Below are 20,379 nucleotides of genomic sequence, written 5' to 3' on the forward strand. Positions count from 1 at the left end.
AATATTCACTAGGTTAATTCAGTACTTATAGACTTCAGGATCATGGCTTCATTAGCTAATATTTTTAATGTGAGTATCTATGCTCTGGGAAATAAAATTCTACTTGACTTCAAGCAAATGCCTATTCATTTTTGATATATCAGTAATTGCTCCTATCTGCGCTTGGGGGGCTTTTTTCCCCCCTCTATTTCTTAAATGTTTTGCAATTAGGCGATTAGTGGTATTCAAGTTATTACCATTTCTTGGTGTTTCCTCATCCTCAAAATAATAAACCCAATTTGTGAGTGAGAGAACAGACTTGTGTAAGTCTGTAGAAGATAGGAGTAGAAGGAAAATATTTGCTTCTTTCTCCTATTTCTTTTGCCTCCATCCCTTCCCTTCCTCTGCTCCAGTGATTTTGTGTTTAGGGTCGAACGTCAGAGAAGAGGCAGCCACCTCACTTTGAGACTTCTCTGGGCCTCTTTCAGCAGAGTAGTAATGTAGTTATACAGTGGTTTATATGCTAGTGACTTAAGAGGAAATTGCAGAGAGACCCCCTTCCTCTGCTCTTCCGAATGTGTGGAAGGTAGACACTACTGTGACCAGTTTCAGAGTTTTTTTAAGTCAGACCCACGGTAAGAAATACATTTTGCATCATGCCTCAGGACACACACACACACACAACTGAAACAAAAATTTGACAAAACACTTATTGTGTGTGAAACAGACTGATGTTTTCTATTCTAGGCTAGTCTAGACGAGTCTTCTTTCTTTTTAAAAACAATGCTGATTGTGGTCCACTAAGTTGGTTTCAGGAGATATTAGTGAGCTACAATCTGTAGTTTGAAAACAGTGCTTTACAGTAGGAGTACCTTTAAAGAAAAAAGTAGGTATTTGACACTTTAGGCTAACGCCAGCCTAAATATCTGTATCTCTCTATGGAGGCTAATATATCTTAAAGACAATCCAAAAAAGTATGCAATGTGACCTTCTGAATCTTTCTTCAAATGTATTACCTGGAATTATTCTGTATCCTACAATGTCAGCTGCCACTCTTGGTTCTCATCTTAACTCTTTAATTTGAATACCTCAGTTTGTCAGATTGCAAAGCAAGGACTCAGTATATTCTCTTGAAGAGTTCTTTGCTTTATAATAAGGGGCTGGCATTGGTCCAGATACCATAGCAGACATTCCTCTGGTTTGAGATAATCCATAGTGTTGAAAGAGTCCTACGAGTGTGTTGAAAGAAGTGTTGGTCATTCTGTGCATATTTTCTAGTTGGTTTCTCTCACTGAGCCCCTAGTTTTGTTTCACACATCAAGAACGTGTCTGTAAAGATAGCTTTATTTAGTCTCTCTACATCTTTGGCATCAGATTTTGCCTTTTTGTTTGTTGTTATTTTAAAAGTCAGTAAACTTTGTAACAATTTCTTCCAATTACCGAAATCATTTATATCTTTTCAGAACAAATCACTTCTCATGTAAAAATTGTTTCTTCATCAACATAGACTCACCTAACATTTTCTTTTTAGGATTAGTTTCCTTTGCATTTATTGTAGAGTGTTAGTAGAAAAAAATGGATCTGACAGTTACACAAACAGCTGTAGTATTTATACCCCTTGAGGCACAAGTAACTCTTTGGTAACTGGTTTTCCTTGAGGCAAAAGTCTTAGCTAATCAAGCTGAGAATCATTCCTCTAAAGCTTGCGCCTGAGGCCGGGTGACCTATGAGTATTTAAACATATAGGAGAAATGCACCTCTACAGACAATTATCTAATGTTTATAATTCCTTTAGAAAAAAAAAAAGCCATAGTTTTATCTTCTGAAAGAAGATTGTCTTATACTGATATTTAAAAATGCTCTTTGGTATCACAATTATTTATTATAAATATTCATTAAATAAGTAATGTGTAACCTTCCAGGAATTTGTAATTTGGAAAATTGTCATAGACATTTTTATCTATTTATTTTCCTTACAAATAATTGTATTTTCACTGAAATCAGGTGCATTTTTAAAATTTTGGTAGAAAAGAGAATAGCATTGAAATAGATAAAATAACAAACTGGGTAACCTTTTTTTTTTTTAAGGAATAGGCAAATTTTATTTTTTTAAACAGCCTTATTTAGGTATAATTTGCATACCATAAAAGTAACCTATTTTAAGTGTACAATTCCATGATTTTTAGTAAAAATACCTATTTTAAGTGTACAATTCCATGATTTTTAGTAAAGTTACAGAGTCATGCAATCCACAACCAGTGTTAGACCATTTCTGTCACCTCAGAACATTCCCTCAAGTCCATTTGCAGGCATTTCCCATTCTGATCCCAGCCCCAGGCAATCACTGATCTCCTTTATGTGTCTATAAATGTGGTTTTTTCTGGACACTTCATATTAATGAAATCATCTAATATGTAGTCTTTTGCATCTGACTTCTTTCTATTATCAAAATGTTTTTGAGGTACATCCATATTGTAGCATATACCAGTAGTTCATTCTTTTTTATTGCTGAATAGTATTCCACATTCCACTTTTGTTTATCCATTCACCAACTGATAGACATTGAGGTCGTCTCCACTTGTTGGCTATGATGAACAACGCTGCTGTGAATTATCACACACAAGTCTGTGTGAATGGATATTTTTCATTTCTCTTGGGTAGATTCCTAGAAGTATAATTGTGAATAAACTTTTAAGCTTTTTTTTCCTCCCAAAGGCATAGACTATAGCATGAAAAAAGTTTTCCTGGTTCTTGTAAGGGAGATTAATATAGAAGTCTTCTGAACTCCTTAGGTAACTTGCTTATTTTAGGAAATAGCAGCTCAGCTCTGTTCTGACATAAATTTCTATCCAAGTGCCCTGAGTGTTAGCTGGAATAAAGTACTGAGTAGATCCTAATCACTACATATATACACTAGATTGTGCTTTAGTAATATTAGTATATTTACTTTTGTTTGAAATCTATTTTAAAATTTTACCAGTATTCTTTTGCTAACCCTCTTGTGCAACTTAAAATTTTTGTGTCTATTTTATGGTACTATATTTGTAAAAGTTCAGTGTATTTTTTTAGTTTACTAAGTAAAGTCACATTTTATATACAAATCCAACGGAAAGTATAGTTTCCTCAGCTTTAATCTGTGAAACTTTTACAAATCCATTACCTCCTTATTGTAAATTTGATTACAGTTGTGTTTGAATAAAAATAAACATTAACCTGAGAATAAGAAATCTATCTTAGTACCTTCCCTAATTAGGAGATATTATAAGACACATATTATATACAATATATAAAGTGCTGTGTACCACAGTTTTTGGCACATATGTACATTTTATAAAGGAGAGTAAGATCAATTAATTTAAGCTTGTTTCCTGTTTATGATCATTGTACAATTAATTTTTATTCTTAAGTTTCAGTATGTGACCTAAGTAGATGTTGTTACTCTTTTAAGCTAAAAATTCTAACTTTTTACAGTGGGAGATTCACAATTTAGGCAAATGCTAGAATTATTTCAATATTCATTTTCATAATATACATGTTTTCTATTTTAATTTCATAGTTACTATTTTATTCTTCAAAGCATGCTAATAATATTTTTAATTTACATACTTTTTTTTCTTCTGGTAATTTAAACATTTTTAGATTTACTTTCCAATGTTTGTATTAAGCTAAATATATTTGATGAATTGCAGACTATAGAATGGAGCTCACATAATTATGTAACCATTATTATGTTCATCATGGGTATTTTAAGAAAATCAAATGATGTAAACATGTATTAGGCCATATGTAGAATTGATGAATGTTTTAATTTCTAATTAATAGCTCCATATGATTTTTTACATTAGTGATATTTTTATCATAGAAATTTACTTTTGTATTTTCTTGTAATATTCATACATGTGTACATTCTTAATCTGATTTTAACAAATTGTTAAGAGCAGTTTGTATGAGCTTAATTATTTTAACAGTGTTATGTGTTAAATATAGAAAAGGCATAACAGTGATGTTTTAAATTTTATATGTTGTCAACACAACATTTTTTTCTTAAATAACTTATGAATATAATGTCTGTGTATATTTTAAGAAATATATTTTTTCAGTGTTTCAGGAAAGCAGTGATTTATCTTTCAACAGCATATATTCTAAAAAGTGAACTATAATAGAAGCTATCTTCCCTTAAAATGGCCAGTCGTGTGAGCCATAATGTTCATTGATAGTAAAATCAATAGAGCATTGATTCTAAGCTTAATCCTTGGAGACTGTTGTTTAGAGTGGCAGACGTAGCCTAGTAAATATCTAGTTTTGTTTAATGTGTTCAGTGCATAAGGTTTTTCTATCTTGAATTTAGCTGTGCACTAACAATTTATATGTGGGGTAGAAAATAGTAGCTATTAACAGACACATAGCATTTCAAAGATGATGGTGATAAAATATTTGATACGAGATTCGCAGCTATGAGCTCAGCTGGGTTTTCTTCCAGTACAGTTTAGATCTAAAACAAATTTAACACTTAGCAATGCTCTTAGGGAATTGTCGCCACTTTCTTAGATGTTCTTTATTAATAGCTACACTTTTTACTTGAAGTTATTTCATGGGAGAGATGAGCTGAAAATAATTATTTTTATATTCTGCCTTTTTTCCTCAACAAATCTGAAGTAGAATGTAGATTCAGAATAAATTCAGGACTTCATTCATTGGACTTCATTCAGATGTTGTAATCTTGCATTATACCACTTGAAACCTTTTTGCCAATCCATTTCTAATCTAAAATGAGTCAGTTTTTACAGAAATAGATTTAAAGATAAATTTTTTGGACAGGAATGATAACTTTTGATGAAATCGTGTTATTATGTCTTGATATTAGTGTTCAGGAATTGCTATGTAAATATTGAAAAGGAATATTAAACATCAAACTTTGGCCCAGCTACTACACAACCATATTTTAATTAGCAGATTCTTGTATACTACACAATTTGCCTGCCTTTAAGAGTTTAGTACCACTAATGTCCTTTGCTTTGAACATTGGTTATTCTGATCTGCCATTATTATTAATAATCTAAGTTGATCCTAAAAGACACGTTTTCTAGATAGCCTGATAAAATATATTTTGAATTTATAACCAATATTTTTTTGTACCGAAAGAAGAAGTTGCCTGTAATAAATCCTCTGCTTTATTTTTTTAAGCATATCTCCAAGGTATCAATTTAATAACTATCAAAGTAGCTACTGCAGTTGTTGCATTTAAATTGATTTACATGTCAAGACTGGCAGTTTAGCAGCTGCGCTATTATTCCTAGATCGGTCAATTTACTTGAGAAAAACCTACTACTGAGTTCTACTGACCTGCCTGACAATATAGGCCCTATTTCTATTCCTGTAATTAGGCCTGCGACTAACTCAGAATATTTTTAATTAAAATATTTTGGTCAATGTGTTGCACCAAATTAGGCCTTTCAGTGAAGATTTAATTCTGGAAATAGTGTGATTAGAATATTTAATGAGTTGTGTTGAACTAAGATTAACAGGTTGTGTGTTTTGAACATTGTTTGTGTGTGACCATTTTGAGTTTTACAATCATAAATGTTATTCCTGATTTTTAACCTTAGAAATATATGCCTCAATAACTGTCTGACGGGTAAATTTAAATTCAGTTGAAATTTCCTTCTAAAGAAAGCAGATTTAAAATGCATCACTAGGAAAGCTATTTGTTATGTTCTTTCCTTTCAGCAAAGCCAAAAAATGAGGAAATTGCCACTTAAATGTTTACAAATAAACAGTTTTATCGAGAAATTGGTTGTTTCCACATCTCCTAATTTGGGAATTTTTTATTCTCTAAAGGAATGTGACCAACATAAAATTAAAAAGTGCTCATTTTATAGGCTCTTTATGTCATTAAGAAGCTTTGATAAAATGATAAATATTTCAACCTTGAACCCTTGTAAAGGGGTGGAAATAAAAGCACTGACTAGAAAATTTATCCTGATTTTGATTCCATTAATATATAATTCATGGTAGCAAACAGAGCTCTTATCTTGATTTTCTCCCATTGAGAGCCTTCCTCTTGTTGCTGACTTTCATGGCGGGGCCCCTCTGCAGCCTGCAGTGGAGAGGTGGACTCTGGCTCCTTCAGCCTAGCTGCCATTACAGGAGTCACATCACTGGGGTTTAAACACACAGGGTCCGGGATCCACAGCAGATCACTGTGTGCCTTTTTGAAGGCTGTCTGTGATTGGATACAATGTTTTGATTTATAGGCCATTGTAATGCTGATAATCTATATAAATGTTATCCCTTCTGGAGAAATTCTTTTCTCTTTCCTCTTTTTACATATAAGCACAAATAAAGTTTTTTGTTTATATTTTAAACTCCCTATGAAAAACTGTTATATTTGCTGCTGTAGGTATGATGATATTCTGATCAATGGACTTCCAGATTGGCGACAGCCTGTATTCTACTACAGGCGGGTGAGAAAAATGAGCAATGCTGAGCTGGCATTACTTTTGTTCATAATTCTCACAGTGGGTCATTATGCTGTGGTTTGGTCAATCTACCTGGAAAAACAACTGGTAAGTACTGGTAATAAATCAAATGATCTAGCCTCCTTAATTTTATATGGAATTTCAGACATTTATTTTTTCAACTGATAAAAATTTCAACTTTTCTGTATATACTCCTTATTCTAATATTTTTTGTACTCAGCATTTAGTATTTGATATGTTTCTATTTCAAGAATCCATGACATAAGAAGAAAATGTTTCTTTTTAAAAATGTGGCATTTGAGTTTGTTACAAAATTTTGTGAAGGCTCAAATATCTAGCTGAAAATTAGAAGGTAGAGCTATGTTTTCTTAATTGTCACCTTCCAGATATACATATTTTTTATGTAAAATGATTTTAGAAATTTTTGTGTCGCAGGCCCTTATATAAAGAATGATTATTTTAAAAGCTCTTAACTCAGTCAAACTTGAAATGAGTATAAGTTTATAATTTCAGAGATCAGTTGGTTAAAAAATATTACATTTTTCTTAGCCTAATATACTACTACATAGTTTATTCTGCTATGGGCTTTTATTTATATGCTAAAGATAAACATATTTATCAGTATTCATGAATTAGCATCTGTTTACTCATTCTTTTTGAAGTGACATTATTAAAGTTGGATGAATGAGAAGAAGTAAGTTGAATGCCTTCTCTTCTTAGAAAACTTTGATTGCTATGGAGATACACATGACTGACAGTGCTGAACTTCATGTGTGTTTAAGGACTGGTTACCATGGCAACAGTTATTGTTAAAGATTGATGATTTTACTTAATCATGTTGGACCCTACATACATTTGCATAAATGTTCTTCTATAATGTTTACCCTTCACAGAAGACTCTTGATAACATTTGAAGAGTACATGTTAATGATAACCTGTAACCATAATTTTTTCCACATTAAGGATGAACTGCTTAGTAGAAAAAAGAGAGAAAAGAAAAAAAAGACAGGCGGCAAGACTGTGGATGTATCAAAACTTGGTGCTTCAGAAAAAAATGAAAGGTGGGAGCATATAAAAACATTTTATAATTCAAAATTGTTTTAAAATATGTCTTTAATGTGATTCAACTTCATATGTATATCCATTTCAGATATGCTAACATTTACATCTGTATTCAGTTTATAAAAGACTAATACTGTGCCATAGTTTATGAAACACATTCTAATCTTAAGCAAAAGTTCTACAGGTTTTTCCCTTTGTAAAGTGTTCATATATATTTACATAATTAAACCCCTGAATTCTTGTTATTTGAAAATTTTATACTGAACTTTAGAAACAAAGTATTACTAGGAGAGTCTATCACTGTAGTGTTTAGCTCAGGAGTGACAGTATGTAGAGAGACAGTGATATGCAGCACACTCAAAGAGATACTACCATTTCTTCTATTGATTCATAGGAAGAAATAAAGGGTTTAAATAGTTCACACAGCAGGGCAGGAACTGGATCAATGTGAGATGGAGATCAGAGACTATTCTGCCTGTCTTCTGTTCTGATGACATCAGTGAGTAATGCTTCAGTGAACTGCAAATGACATTAATTTTTATGTATTGGTTTGTTTATGCTACAGTCTTCATATCTGCTTGTCAGCACTTGGGGACACTCTGATGATGTTTAGTCTTTTACCGCTGAAATAATCATAAGGTTTAAGAATTCATTTTGCCAAACTGATGAAAAGTCCAGGTTAGAAACAGGGCTTTTGTTTCTTTATCTTTATAACTTGATTACAAGTCCCCTTCCCCAAAATCTTAGCCTAGATTCTCTTACTTATTATACATAATTGCATTTGTTGTACTAATATATTTTATGATAGAATACTTCAGATTAAGTGATAACTGTCATAAATATTTCATTGAAAAACTTCTTCCTTTGTTGAAATAGCCATTCAAAACAGAATTCATGATTATTATAAAAATATTTTTGTCTGTCAACTTTCTTTCTATATTTTGCTTCTTTATTTTTGCTTTTTGTTTTCCCTTTAGATTACTGGTGAAACCACAATGGCATGATTTGCTCCCCTGCAAGCTGGGAATTTGGTTTTGCCTTACACTAAAAGCATTGCCTCATCTAATCCAGGTAAAATGTACCTCTTTCTTATAATATTAGATGCTTTCACTTTAATTATTCATGAAATAATTTATGCCTGCTATCTGAATGCTGAATATACAGTAGATGCTTCCTAATGCTGATTGAATGAATAGTATAAGTGTAAACGTAATTTAGAATAGTTCTAAAATTTATTTAGGTATCTATTCCTATAACTATCTCTTTTTTTTCCCCTATAACTATCTCTTACACCGCTTTTATAACACCTTAGAATTCCAAGACACTAAAAAAAAGGAAAAAGCAATACTATTTTTTTTTAACATCTTTATTGGAGTATAATTGCTTTACAATGTTGTGTTAGTTTCTGCTGTATAACAAAGTGAATCAGCTATATGTATACATATATCCCCATATCCCCTCCCTCTTGCATCTCTCACCCTCCCTATCGCAGCCCTCTAGGTGGTCACAAAGCATCGAGCTGATCTCCCCGTGGGATGCAGCTGCTTCCCACTAGTTATCTGTTTTACATTTCGTAGCGTATATATGTCAATGCTACTCTCTCACTTCGTCCCAGCTTACCCTTCCACCTCCCCGTGTCCTCAAGTCCATTCCGTACGTCTGCATGTTTATTCCTGTCCTGTCCCTAGGTTCATTAGAACCTTTTTTTTTTTTAGATTCCATATATATGTGTTAGCATATGGTATTTGTTTTTCTCTTTCTGACTTACTTCACTCTGTATGAGAGACTCTAGATCCATCCACCTCACTACAAATAACTCAATTTCATTTCTCTTTATGGCTGAGTAATATTCCATTGTATATATGTGTCACATCTTCTTTCTGATAAATTTTTTTTTTTTTATGGTTTTCAGTTTTATAATTTTTACTTCTTCTTTTTTTTTTTGCGGTACATGGGCCTCTCACTGTTGTGGCCCCTCCCGTTGCGGAGCACAGGCTCCAGACGCGCAGGCTCAGTGGCCATGGCTCACGGGCCTAGCCGCTCCGCGGCATGTGGTATCTTCCCGGACCGGGGCATGAGCCCGTGTCCCCTGCATCGGCAGGCGGACTATCAACCACTGCGCCACCAGGGAAGCCCGACTTCATTTTTTTTAACATCTTTATTGGAGTATAATTGGTTTCCAATGGTGTGTTAGTTTCTGCTTTATAACAGAGTGATTCAGCTATACATATACACATATCCTCATATATCTTCCCTCTTGTGTCTCCCTCCCACCCCCCCATCCCACCCCTCTAGGTGGTCACAAAGCACCGAGCTGATCTCCCTGTGCTACGTAGCTGCAGCAATACTATCTTTAGGACAGATATAAAAGCAATAAAAATTTAATCATTTAAGGCATATCCAGTAAAAAAGAACAAAGCTCAAATAGTTTGTCACCATATTTTAATAGCATTTAAGTACATAGTGTGAAAAAAAAACACTTTACGTAAGCATTGGTATAATTAAGCAAAAATAGATATAGCTTTCCATTTTATTTGCAACTTTAAGAGCAGTCAAGATATTTTGTCTTAAACTGGTGATCAAAGTTTCTGTTGCTAGTCAGTCTTCCTCAAACAATGGAATGTACATATCATATTGATATGGCAATTTCTTATTTTTTTATATTTAGCATACCAACACATATTCTATTATTTCTTTGCTAATTGTAATTGTTGCATCTGGTTAGAAAATTTCCAACACATAAACAGAATATTTGAAAGAATATATAATTGTTTTGGTGTACAGATTTTGAGATTCTTTGAAGTTGTAATTTTGGAGGAAATGTCTCATTTCAGAAAATACAAAGAGCAAGAGAGACAGATAATTTGTTTAATTCTACTCACTTTTTTTCATGAAACAGCTGTTTTTCCTAATTGTTTAAGGAAGTGAATGACTCCAACTTCTGTACTTTATTCCTCTTTTTCCTCTAATAATGAAAATTTTATATTTGAAGGGAAAATGAACTAAAAATTACTAGTGTGTTTCTTTCTAGCCTTTGAGAAATTATTTACCAGTTCTTTTGTCAAAATTGTTTATCTTAGTAGTTATTGCTTACAGAATCATATATTTTGTTTATAGTTAATAGAGACAATTGAAGTATTTTGGTAATTTAAAAGCTTTTGTTTTTAAGTTGTTTATTTGAAGTTTTATGTTGTTTATTTGAATAAAAATCCACAATCCTCATATGCTACGTATGTAAGAGTTAATAAGAGAGAGGGGAAAGTATATTTATCATACTGGTATATTTATGAGAAGATGTGACAGAAAAATATTTTAGGACATGATTTCTTATATTTTTTAAAGAATGATTATTTTTTGCCGGCTTTAGAATCTGTGCAGTAGGCAAACCAGAATGTAGATGAATTTAAAAGTATAGTCATGAGGCAGTGTAAATAAAATATCACATAAAATGTCAGTCTGAAACACTTCTTTGTAATTTTAATCTAAGTCATTTGAAACAAAGTTTAGTTGGTAAAATTAACATATTTATTGATTAGCGTGGAGTAATTTGCAAAAACAGAATCAATATATTAAGATAGCTTAGATTTACAAGTTATTGTTTTGCCTTATCACAAATTTGTAGAAAGCTTACAAAAATAAGGAATTTTATAAAAACATTTTAGCCTCTTCAGAAACTTTCTTAAACTGTTGAATCAGTTTGAAGTTTAAAGTTTTTCTCATGTTCACTAACAAAATAATGTAATATAGTAGACTCTGATACAAACTGTAATAGTGAAAGTATTTTACGTTGATAAACATATAGCTTATACTTTCATAAGCATCAGCAAAGCAAGACTGAATAGTTGCTATTAAGATTAGATTGTCTGCTTTTTTTTGTCTGCTTTGACCTTTGTATTAATTTATCATTCATAAAATCGTGTAATATGAATACATATGCCTTATCTACAACACTGAAATTTTCATGTGACACTTCTATGAGATCTTCTTAAATAAGGTATTTATGAAATTTAGAGGAAGCCCTTTTTACCCGAAGCAGTCTGTATTAGTAACTGGCACAGTGGTGATAGAAGAGCCCTACTCAATATAAAAAAAATGATACACGTGACCTTCAACATTTTCTTCACCACTCTTGTGATACAGGGCCATTGTTTTATTTTTAAGTAGGAGTCCTTTTTCTTGCGTAAACCATACCTATCATCTTGGTTTCTTTAAGGACAGATTTCCAGTTGATTTCTCTAAAGAAGAGTTAAACCATATTCTTGTGAAGCAATGTAGTTGTGTAAGCCTTAGAGATTTGTATGATATCCGTTGCTCAGTCTTTCATCATCGGCTTATTTACATCTAGTTAACAGCATTTTTAGCAACTCTTTCATTGAGCTTTCCAAAGCATCCACTTGGTTTTCATAGAAACAACTGTCATTTTCTACTCAGTTTTCATCTTTTTAATATAATATTTAATTGAATTGTATAATTACAATAACATGTATCACTGACACAAATAGGTTTAAGAGCTAATACAACCAGCTCATATAAGCATACAGTTAGTTAAATAGGTATCAGTTAAGGGAGTTTTACTTCCGTGTGTGAATCCCTTGAATTTCATGGAAAGTTCATTAAAACTGAGCTGCAGATATTCTGTGTAAGCAGGCAGCTGTTGGATAAGATGGAGTATCCAAGCTAAAAGTGGGAGATTCAGAGACTTCCAGCAAATGGCCTCACACTAGCAGAACTGGTACCCAAATTTTGTCATTGTCATTTCAAGAGCTCTTCATCTTCAACTGTTTTCCTCCCACTCTTCCTCTAAATACCCATTCCTTTATTACACTCCACATGCATATATGGTTGGTTATCTAGAAAGATTTGAAAAAGTGGCAGTTCTGGTTCAGCTTATGCTCCTGAGTTCACTGTTTATTACTTAGTATCTAAGATCCCTGAGAAAATTCCTTGTTGCCTACTTATTTTACCTAAATTCTTTTCTATCCCTCTCCCCAAAAAATTACAGATGAGAATAGTTATATCATAGTTATTTGATGTATAAAACTTCTTCTGGTTATATTTTTAGAAAAACAGTTTAGCAGGTTCAATAAAAATTTATTAAACACAATATCAGAACAAGAGGCTATAGAGATGAATATGCTTTCTTGGACCTTACAGTCAGGTAGAGGTTATATCACATGAATTAAAATAATTGGGACACAATATGGTATGTAAGCTTCATATATGTAGTATAAACAATGACTTCTGTAGATGTTCAGAGAAGTAAGATTGTCTCTATTTAGGATAACCAAGGAAAACTGAAAAGAGGAGCCACTTGAACTGAGTCTTGAAAGATGAATAGACACTTGACAGTGAAGTACCCACTCTGTGTACTAGTTTGTGTACAAAAATAATTTGATAGATACAGTAACTCCCATATAATCATATGTGTTAGGACTGGAAGAAACCTGAGGAAAACATTGTACAACTGCTTTTTAAAAAAAAAAAAAAAGAAAAGAAAATTCCATTGCTATCATCTAAGACTATATCCCAGGTCTCCAGACTCTGAATATAGCCATTTAGGAATTTATACTCTAATAGATAAATCTCACAAATCTATTAAAGGACATTGAGACAGTAGAGTGTTTCCATCGCATATGTCTGTCAAAGATATGTATACATTGTTAGGAATGGGAAAGTTAAAGTACCTAGTGGGCAGAAAATACTCAAAGTGGTTCTGTGATCAAGCAGGGCAGAGGTAGAAGTATTTCTTTGATAGCTCCCCTTGCTTTTTGAGAAGGTCTTTATTACCTCCAGCACTGGGTTTTGTTCCTTTCCTTTGTTCTGAAAAATATATTGAAAGAATTATAAGATTTGGTAGATTAGAAGAATGAGGCCAGTAACTGAAAATGATTATACTTGATATGTGTAAAATATTCGATGTTAAGTTAATAACAAACATTTCCTAGATTGGAAAATATTGAAGGGAAAGATGTATGGATATTACTCTATTTAGCAAAATGTATATCCCTATATCATTCATGTACCCTCATAGGCAGAGAAGAAAAAAGTCAAATGAGAAACCATAGAAGAAGAATGTGGAGAGTGTTTTTAAATTGATGTGTCCATAGAGAGATGAGAGAACTTTAGAGAGGAGTAAAATGCATGACCGTGTGCAGAGAAGCTTGGGAAACTTGAGAAGAATGTGTTTAGACAGCGAAAACGGTAGGTGGAATGATCAACCGAAGACATGGAATGTGAATTAGAATATAACAAGGAACTTGGCCTATGTCAGGAGAGGCATAGTGTGCTTTGAGGCTAGAATTTAATTTTAACATTAAAAGTATAGCCCTAAAAAAAAAAAAAAAGTATAGCCCTAGTGACACTTTCATATCTTACCAGTGTTTCTTTTTTCACGATAGTTTGAAGGGAGTACACAATCTCTTGGAATCTGACTAATCCAGTCTTCCGTGTTGACTATATTCAACCTGTAACCCCAAGAAATTTTTCTAACCTCCAAAATGCCCTTCTTGGATATTTTTTAATTGACCATATATGTTCTGAAATATTATTCATAGCCATGAGGGTAGCAAACAACTGATGAAATATAACCAGTGCTATGATCATATTTTCATTTTAACTCTTATAACTTAGTTTATTTTTGTCAGTGCCTGTTTGTGTTGGAGCTTCATTTATTTAGGCCCATGATAATTTAGGTCATTAACACCACCGATTTCTCATACAAAATCAGTAAGTACCAAATATCCCAAGTGATTACCAACCTAAATCATAGTTCATAGTTCTCTACATTTTCTGAGATGAAAAAGGTCTTCAGTATTCAGAATTTATTTGCTCGATAGTTTGATTTTCTGGGAACTGACCATTTAAATTTCTCTCTACCTGCTATGTTACATTTCTCAGTAACGTAATTTATAAAATGTATAACTCCTTTAGGTGTGCATTGCCTAAGGTTGTTAATTTTTCTCATTGTTAAGTCCCAGTCCCATCTTTTCTCACTACCAAGCTGATCTAATATGAACACAGTTAGACTAGAAATTACTGTAGGAAATTTCCAGCATGTATATCTCTACCCTATCAGGATTTATAGGTTGCTGAGGAGCAGTGGCTGAGAAAATAATCTTTTCTGTAGTGCTGTGACTTTTACCTTAAAAAAATTAAAATAAAGCTTGCCTAAGAGCGTAAACGGAATACTGTACTTTATACAACTATTTATAAATGGAGGCATCCTCCCTCCCAAGAAGCTTCTTCCATGGAAACTACAACTGTGGACAAGCCTGGAGGTCACCCTCTCTACAGTCAGGGCCCTTCATTTCTAGCCCCTTTGCTTCTGCTTGCTGGGACAGAAACCAAATAAACAAAACATTCACAGCTAATTAGCAGGGAGAAAAGCTTCTAAAAGGCTAGGAGGCATTTGTAGCAAGCTCAGTTGCCTGCCCTTCTACTCAGAGTTAAACACAGATTTTCCAAGGGATGAGGAAGCTTACTTTCAGTACTCACATAACTTTTTGGAAAATTTTGCATACAAACATACTTTACATAGGGAATACGTAAACAAATAAAAAAGGTTGGAAAAACTCGTCTGAATTTTTATAAGGCTGAAACTCTACTGCTACAGAAGGACAAAGGGATACAGGAAAACTGGAAAGACCTCACAACATAACAAAGATTCCATTCCTTCTACCCTCTGAAAGGAGACCATAAGATGCAATTATTCGGAGGTCCAAAGGCAGAATGTAGAGTTTTGTAGAAAAGATTTTAAAATCACAAAATGTTAGTTAGGTAGGATGTTAGAGATGCATAGTCTCATCAATTCCATATTTTGTAGATGAAAAATAAGTTTAAGACTCAGATTGGTGAGACAATTTGCCTAAAGTGACACTACTAGTCAATGGTAGAAATGAAACTTAAAGCAGACGAAAATAAATTTAAAATATAAGAAATATAAAAGCCAAGAAAGAATAAATTTTTTCAACAGCTGGATAACAAGCTAGATATGTTATGGTGAGTGAATAAGCTGTCTGATCTTACATTCTCTATATGAATATTGAGGCAGACTGTAATTGTTATAAAAGTTGTAGAAGGATTCTTGTATTGAGTTGGGGCTGAATAGATGACTTCTGTGGTGTCTTCTGTCTCTTAGCACAAATGGAAAAAGTTGCTTTGGGCCTTCCCAAAGCCCAGTACTGCCTGAATACTACTGACTCAGGCAGAGGAAAGCTGAGCTTGATTTCTGCTTTATTTTTATTACTTCTTGTGAATTTAGTGTTATTATCATTCTGTACAAGAAAATTTACTCTTATTCAGAGTATGAAATTTAAAAGTTTTCCTGTATTCTTCATTGTAATTTTATACATTATATGTAATTACACATTATATCTAATTCTGAGATTATAAGTCAGTTGGAGAACAAAATTTGATACAGAGAAATTGAATTTATGGGCAGATTTTCAGAAGTGCACTTAACGATATTCTCCTGTGTTGACGGTTATATGTAAGCTTCAAACAAGAGATTTGTGCTGTCACACAGTCAGAGAGAAATGTTCCCTATTCCCATTAGGACAGGTGGTACTATTTCCCTGCTTGTACAAATCTAAATTCCTTTCTTTCCTAAGATTTTTTTGGATTGTTTAATATTTTAAGGTTCATATGGAGAAGTAAAAGAAAACCAAAACATGACGAGCAGTGCCAGCTCAGCATGTTATCTTTATCACTTAGATAAACTATGTCGATAGAGTTAAAAAGAAAGATTTATAAGGGATGACTTCCATCTTGTAGCTAACTAACCTTGGGAATACTACATCTTCAAGGCTTAGCTAAATTGTCATCATCATTATGAAACCTTTCTTGATCAGGCCAACTGAAAATTTCCCATTGTATATTCTCTGTACTAACTTAGTAGCACTTACTATTTGTATTAATCAGGATAGACTATGGTGCAGATCATCCTGAAATTTCAGTGACTTAAAATTTTTTTCCAGTGTATGCCACTTATCTATCACTGGTTGGTGGGAAAAGGGACATTCTGCTCTAACTAGCAGCTCTAATTTAGGGACCCAGAATAATGACGTCTTCACCATCTTCTAGCTGTTCGCATCTGGAGCATGTGGCTTCCTTGCTCCCTGTGGCAAGAGTAGAGAGCTGGAGGATTGCACAAGTTTTTTGATGTTGGGTTTGAAATGACACATGATATTTCTAACCGCAGCCCATCCAGAACTAGTCCCATAACCCCACCTAATTTCAAGAGAATAAGGGAATGTGGGGAAACAAATAGAATGTTGGGAGAGCACCACTCTCTCTTTCAATAATTCATTCAGCAAATATTTTTTTACTCTATTTTTTTAATTAGTTTTTATCAGAGTATGGTTGCTTTACAAAGCAAATATTTACTGAGTGCTTACTATGTGCTAAGTATTCTTTTAGGCTCTGGAAATACAAAAAATTTTCTAAAAAAGACCAAAATTCCTGTTCTCATGTAGTTTATATTCCTTATTTTGGTTGATATTCATAGATATTTTTACATATGCTTTAAGGGCAACTGCTTGTCTTATCATATAACCCCCATATATCCTAACAAAGTACAACACATATAATAGTGGTTCAGTAAATAAGTATAAATAAATATTACTTTTTAAAGACCTTCTTGTGCAGGACCCCATGCTCTACAATTAGATAAAGAACCACTCATAATATATAAATTCTTTAAGTCATAGTTCTATAATGTAAAATCAGTCCTCTGCTTGGTGTCTATGCAGACAAGCTTTGAGCCCTCCAAGAAATTTTAAGTATTAAGAGAATTGATTCTAGAGTAAAAGCTTTTCCTCATGTTCCATCCATAAGGATTATAAGCTCCTCGAAGATAAGAACTCTATGTTTGGAACAGTGTAAACTCTGTAGTTTTAATACAGTATTATGCAGCTAAACCTAGGCAGTCCAGAGCCCTGATTGATTAAGCATTCATTCACTCATTAAATACTTATTAAGCATCTATTATGTGCCAGGCAGTGTCTCCAAAGATGGATGAGAAGTTTATCCACAAGAAATTTATCCTTTCCTGTATAGGTAAACTGGGGCTTATTCTGGGCTCAAAATGAGACTTTGTGTTTATTTTCCCTACTTAACAATGGTATTCACATGAATTAGCTTCTCTTGAAGAATGGGGTGGGGGGGAAGGTTGCAAACAACTGCTCTTATTCAACCTCTTTTGAATACATGACACCCCAACCCCCAATCCCTACCCCCCACCCCTGTCACTGGCCTAGTCTTTCTTGAATATTACCTGCAAAGCCAGTCTGTTTCATTTTCAGGTGATTATAATTATCAGCAAGCTCTTTTTTTGTATTTATCCAAAATCAAAACTTATCCCTAATCTTCTCATTTCCATTCCCTTTTAAATACAGTTTCAAGCCCAGATTCACAGATACAGAAGACAAACTTAGGGTTACGAAAGGGGAAAGGGAGGAGGGGAGGGATAAATTAGGAGTATGAGGTTAACAGATATAAACTACTATACATAAAGTAGATATGCAACAAGGATTTACTGTATAGCACAGGGAACTATATTCAATATCGTATAATAACCTATAATAGAAAGTAATCTGAGTGTATGTATATGTATATAGTTTCAAGGCCCCTCACCATTTGATCACTTTCCTTTTAAAGTCTTCCAGTTTGTCAGTGCATCTTAAAGTATGGGACACCAAACTCTACAGAAGGATGGTTGGAACAAAGAGTTTGTTGAGTACAGTAGAATTATTTGGTAAATCGTAGGTTTATTAAAGAAGTAATGCTTCCTAGAGTGGACATATTGTAATTATAATTTGCAAGTACAAACAAGATATGAAGGAAAGCAAAAGCATGAGGAACATTTAAATAAATGCTTAGAAATGGGGCAAAAGGGAGATAGGATTCTTTGCCTAGAACAAACAGTGAGTGAGACAAGGGAGTGTGTTAAAACTCTTGGAATTAGATGGAGTAGGTTAAGGTGATTGGGTGCATTGCAATCCTCAGATAAGTGTGGTTTTGAATCTAATGCATATTTCCAAAAGGAATTTTTAGTGGAATCCTGTGCTGCAGCAGAAGGAAGAAACATTAGCAGAGAAATGTTCAGATTTGTTAGAACCACTAGGAAGGGATTGTCCAGCAAAAGGTTTTTGCACTGAGGTGAAGAGGGTTCAGGTAAAGAGAAGTCATGTAAGTGAGAAGATGCAGGATTCTGCAGGAGTTTTGGTTTACTATGAAGCAGAAAATCTCACCCTGTCTTTGTGGTGGAGAATAAGGTTCTTGGCAAAATGATGAAGTAATAATAAAAATAGGTACCATGTATAAGGCCTAACTGTGTGCAAGATGTTATTCTAAGTGTTTCCCATATATTAACACATTTAATCTTTCCAACAGCCTTATGAGTTAGGTACTTGTATTATCCCCGTTTGATGGATGAGAAAATTCGCCCATAGGAAAGTGAAGTAATGCTGAATGTCACATGGCTAGTGAGATGGCAAAGCCGAGATCTTAATCCAGGCAGCTTGACTCTAAAATCTGCCCTCTTCATCACTATATTCTATCTCATTCTATTATACTATGGTGTATGATTTCAACTCGTCATCTTTCACACCTCATAAATAACTTATCTGTGCCCTTCTTTTCTTACATGGTGCAACCCTTCCTACTTCCCTAAGGAGGCAATGCCTTCCTGACCATTTCCCTACTATTAACAATTACTCTCTGGAAAGAAGCTAATAAGCCCATTCATTCATTCATACTGAGGAACGAATGACTGATATGGTTTAATATCAAATAAGACTTTTCCAGGGTTGAGATTTTGGGGGTGCAGGGAGTGTTAAGGGACCATAAATTCTTAACCAAAACTCTGTTGAAATTTAAAGTAAATACGGGTAACCAAGAGATCACGGAAGAAATGAAAGAGGAAATCAAAAAATACCTAGAAACAAATGACAATGAAAACATGACGACCCAAAACCTATGGGATGCAGCAAAAGCAGTTCTAAGAGGGAAGTTTATAGCAATACAGTCCTACCTTAAGAAACAAGAAACATCTCAAATAAACAACCTAACCTTACACCTAAAGCAATTAGAGAAAGAAGAACAAAAAAACCCCAAAGTTAGCAGAAGGAAAGAAATCATAAAGATCAGATCAGAAATAAATGAAAAAGAAAAAAAGGAAATGATAGCAAAGATCAATAAAACTAAAAGCTGGTTCTTTGAGAAGGTAAACAAAATTGAGAAACCATTAGTCAGACTCATCAAGAAAAAAAGGGAGAAGACTCAAATCAACAGAATTAGAAATGAAAAAGGAGAAGTAACAACTGACACTGCAGAAATACAAGGGATCATGAGAGATTATTACAAGCAACTATATGCCAGTAAAATGGACAACCTGGAAGAAATGGACAAATTCTTAGAAATGCACAACTTTCCGTGACTGAACCAGGAAAAAATAGAAAATATGAACAGACCAATCACAAGCACTGAAATTGAAACTGTGATTAAAAATCTTCCGAAAAACAAAAGCCCAGGACCAGATGGCTTCACAGGCAAATTCTGTCAAACATTTAGAGAAGAGCTAACACCTATCCTTCTCAAACTCTTCCTAAATATAGCGGAGGGAGGAACACTCCCAAACTCATTCTACGAGGCCACCATCACCCTGATACCAAAACCAGACAAAGATGTCACAAAGAAAACTACATGCCAATATCACTGATGAACATAGATGCAAAAATCCTCAACAGAATACTAGCAAACAGAATCCAGCAGCACATTAAAAGGATCATACACCATGATCAAGTGGGGTTTATCCCAGGAATGCAAGGATTCTTCAATATACGCAAATCAATCAACGTGA

General features: G+C 33.6%; 1 protein-coding gene across 1 annotated transcript in view; it reads left to right on the plus strand.

Annotated features, from left to right (window-relative positions):
- The window catches only part of DNAJC1 (DnaJ heat shock protein family (Hsp40) member C1), a 203,067-nt gene that overhangs the window by 76,317 nt on the left and 106,371 nt on the right, over window positions 1-20,379 (plus strand). The window contains exons 4-6 of the mRNA XM_022580478.3: window positions 6,380-6,545; window positions 7,422-7,519; window positions 8,498-8,591. Coding sequence (XP_022436186.1) covers window positions 6,380-6,545; window positions 7,422-7,519; window positions 8,498-8,591 — 358 coding nt within the window. The remainder of the gene's footprint in view (window positions 1-6,379; window positions 6,546-7,421; window positions 7,520-8,497; window positions 8,592-20,379) is intronic.

Source organism: Delphinapterus leucas, chromosome 2 (assembly GCF_059928025.1).
Source record: "Delphinapterus leucas isolate spDelLeu-1000000601 "Yukka" chromosome 2, BTC_Dleu_Yukka2, whole genome shotgun sequence".
In the NCBI taxonomy this organism is placed as follows: domain Eukaryota; kingdom Metazoa; phylum Chordata; class Mammalia; order Artiodactyla; family Monodontidae; genus Delphinapterus; species Delphinapterus leucas.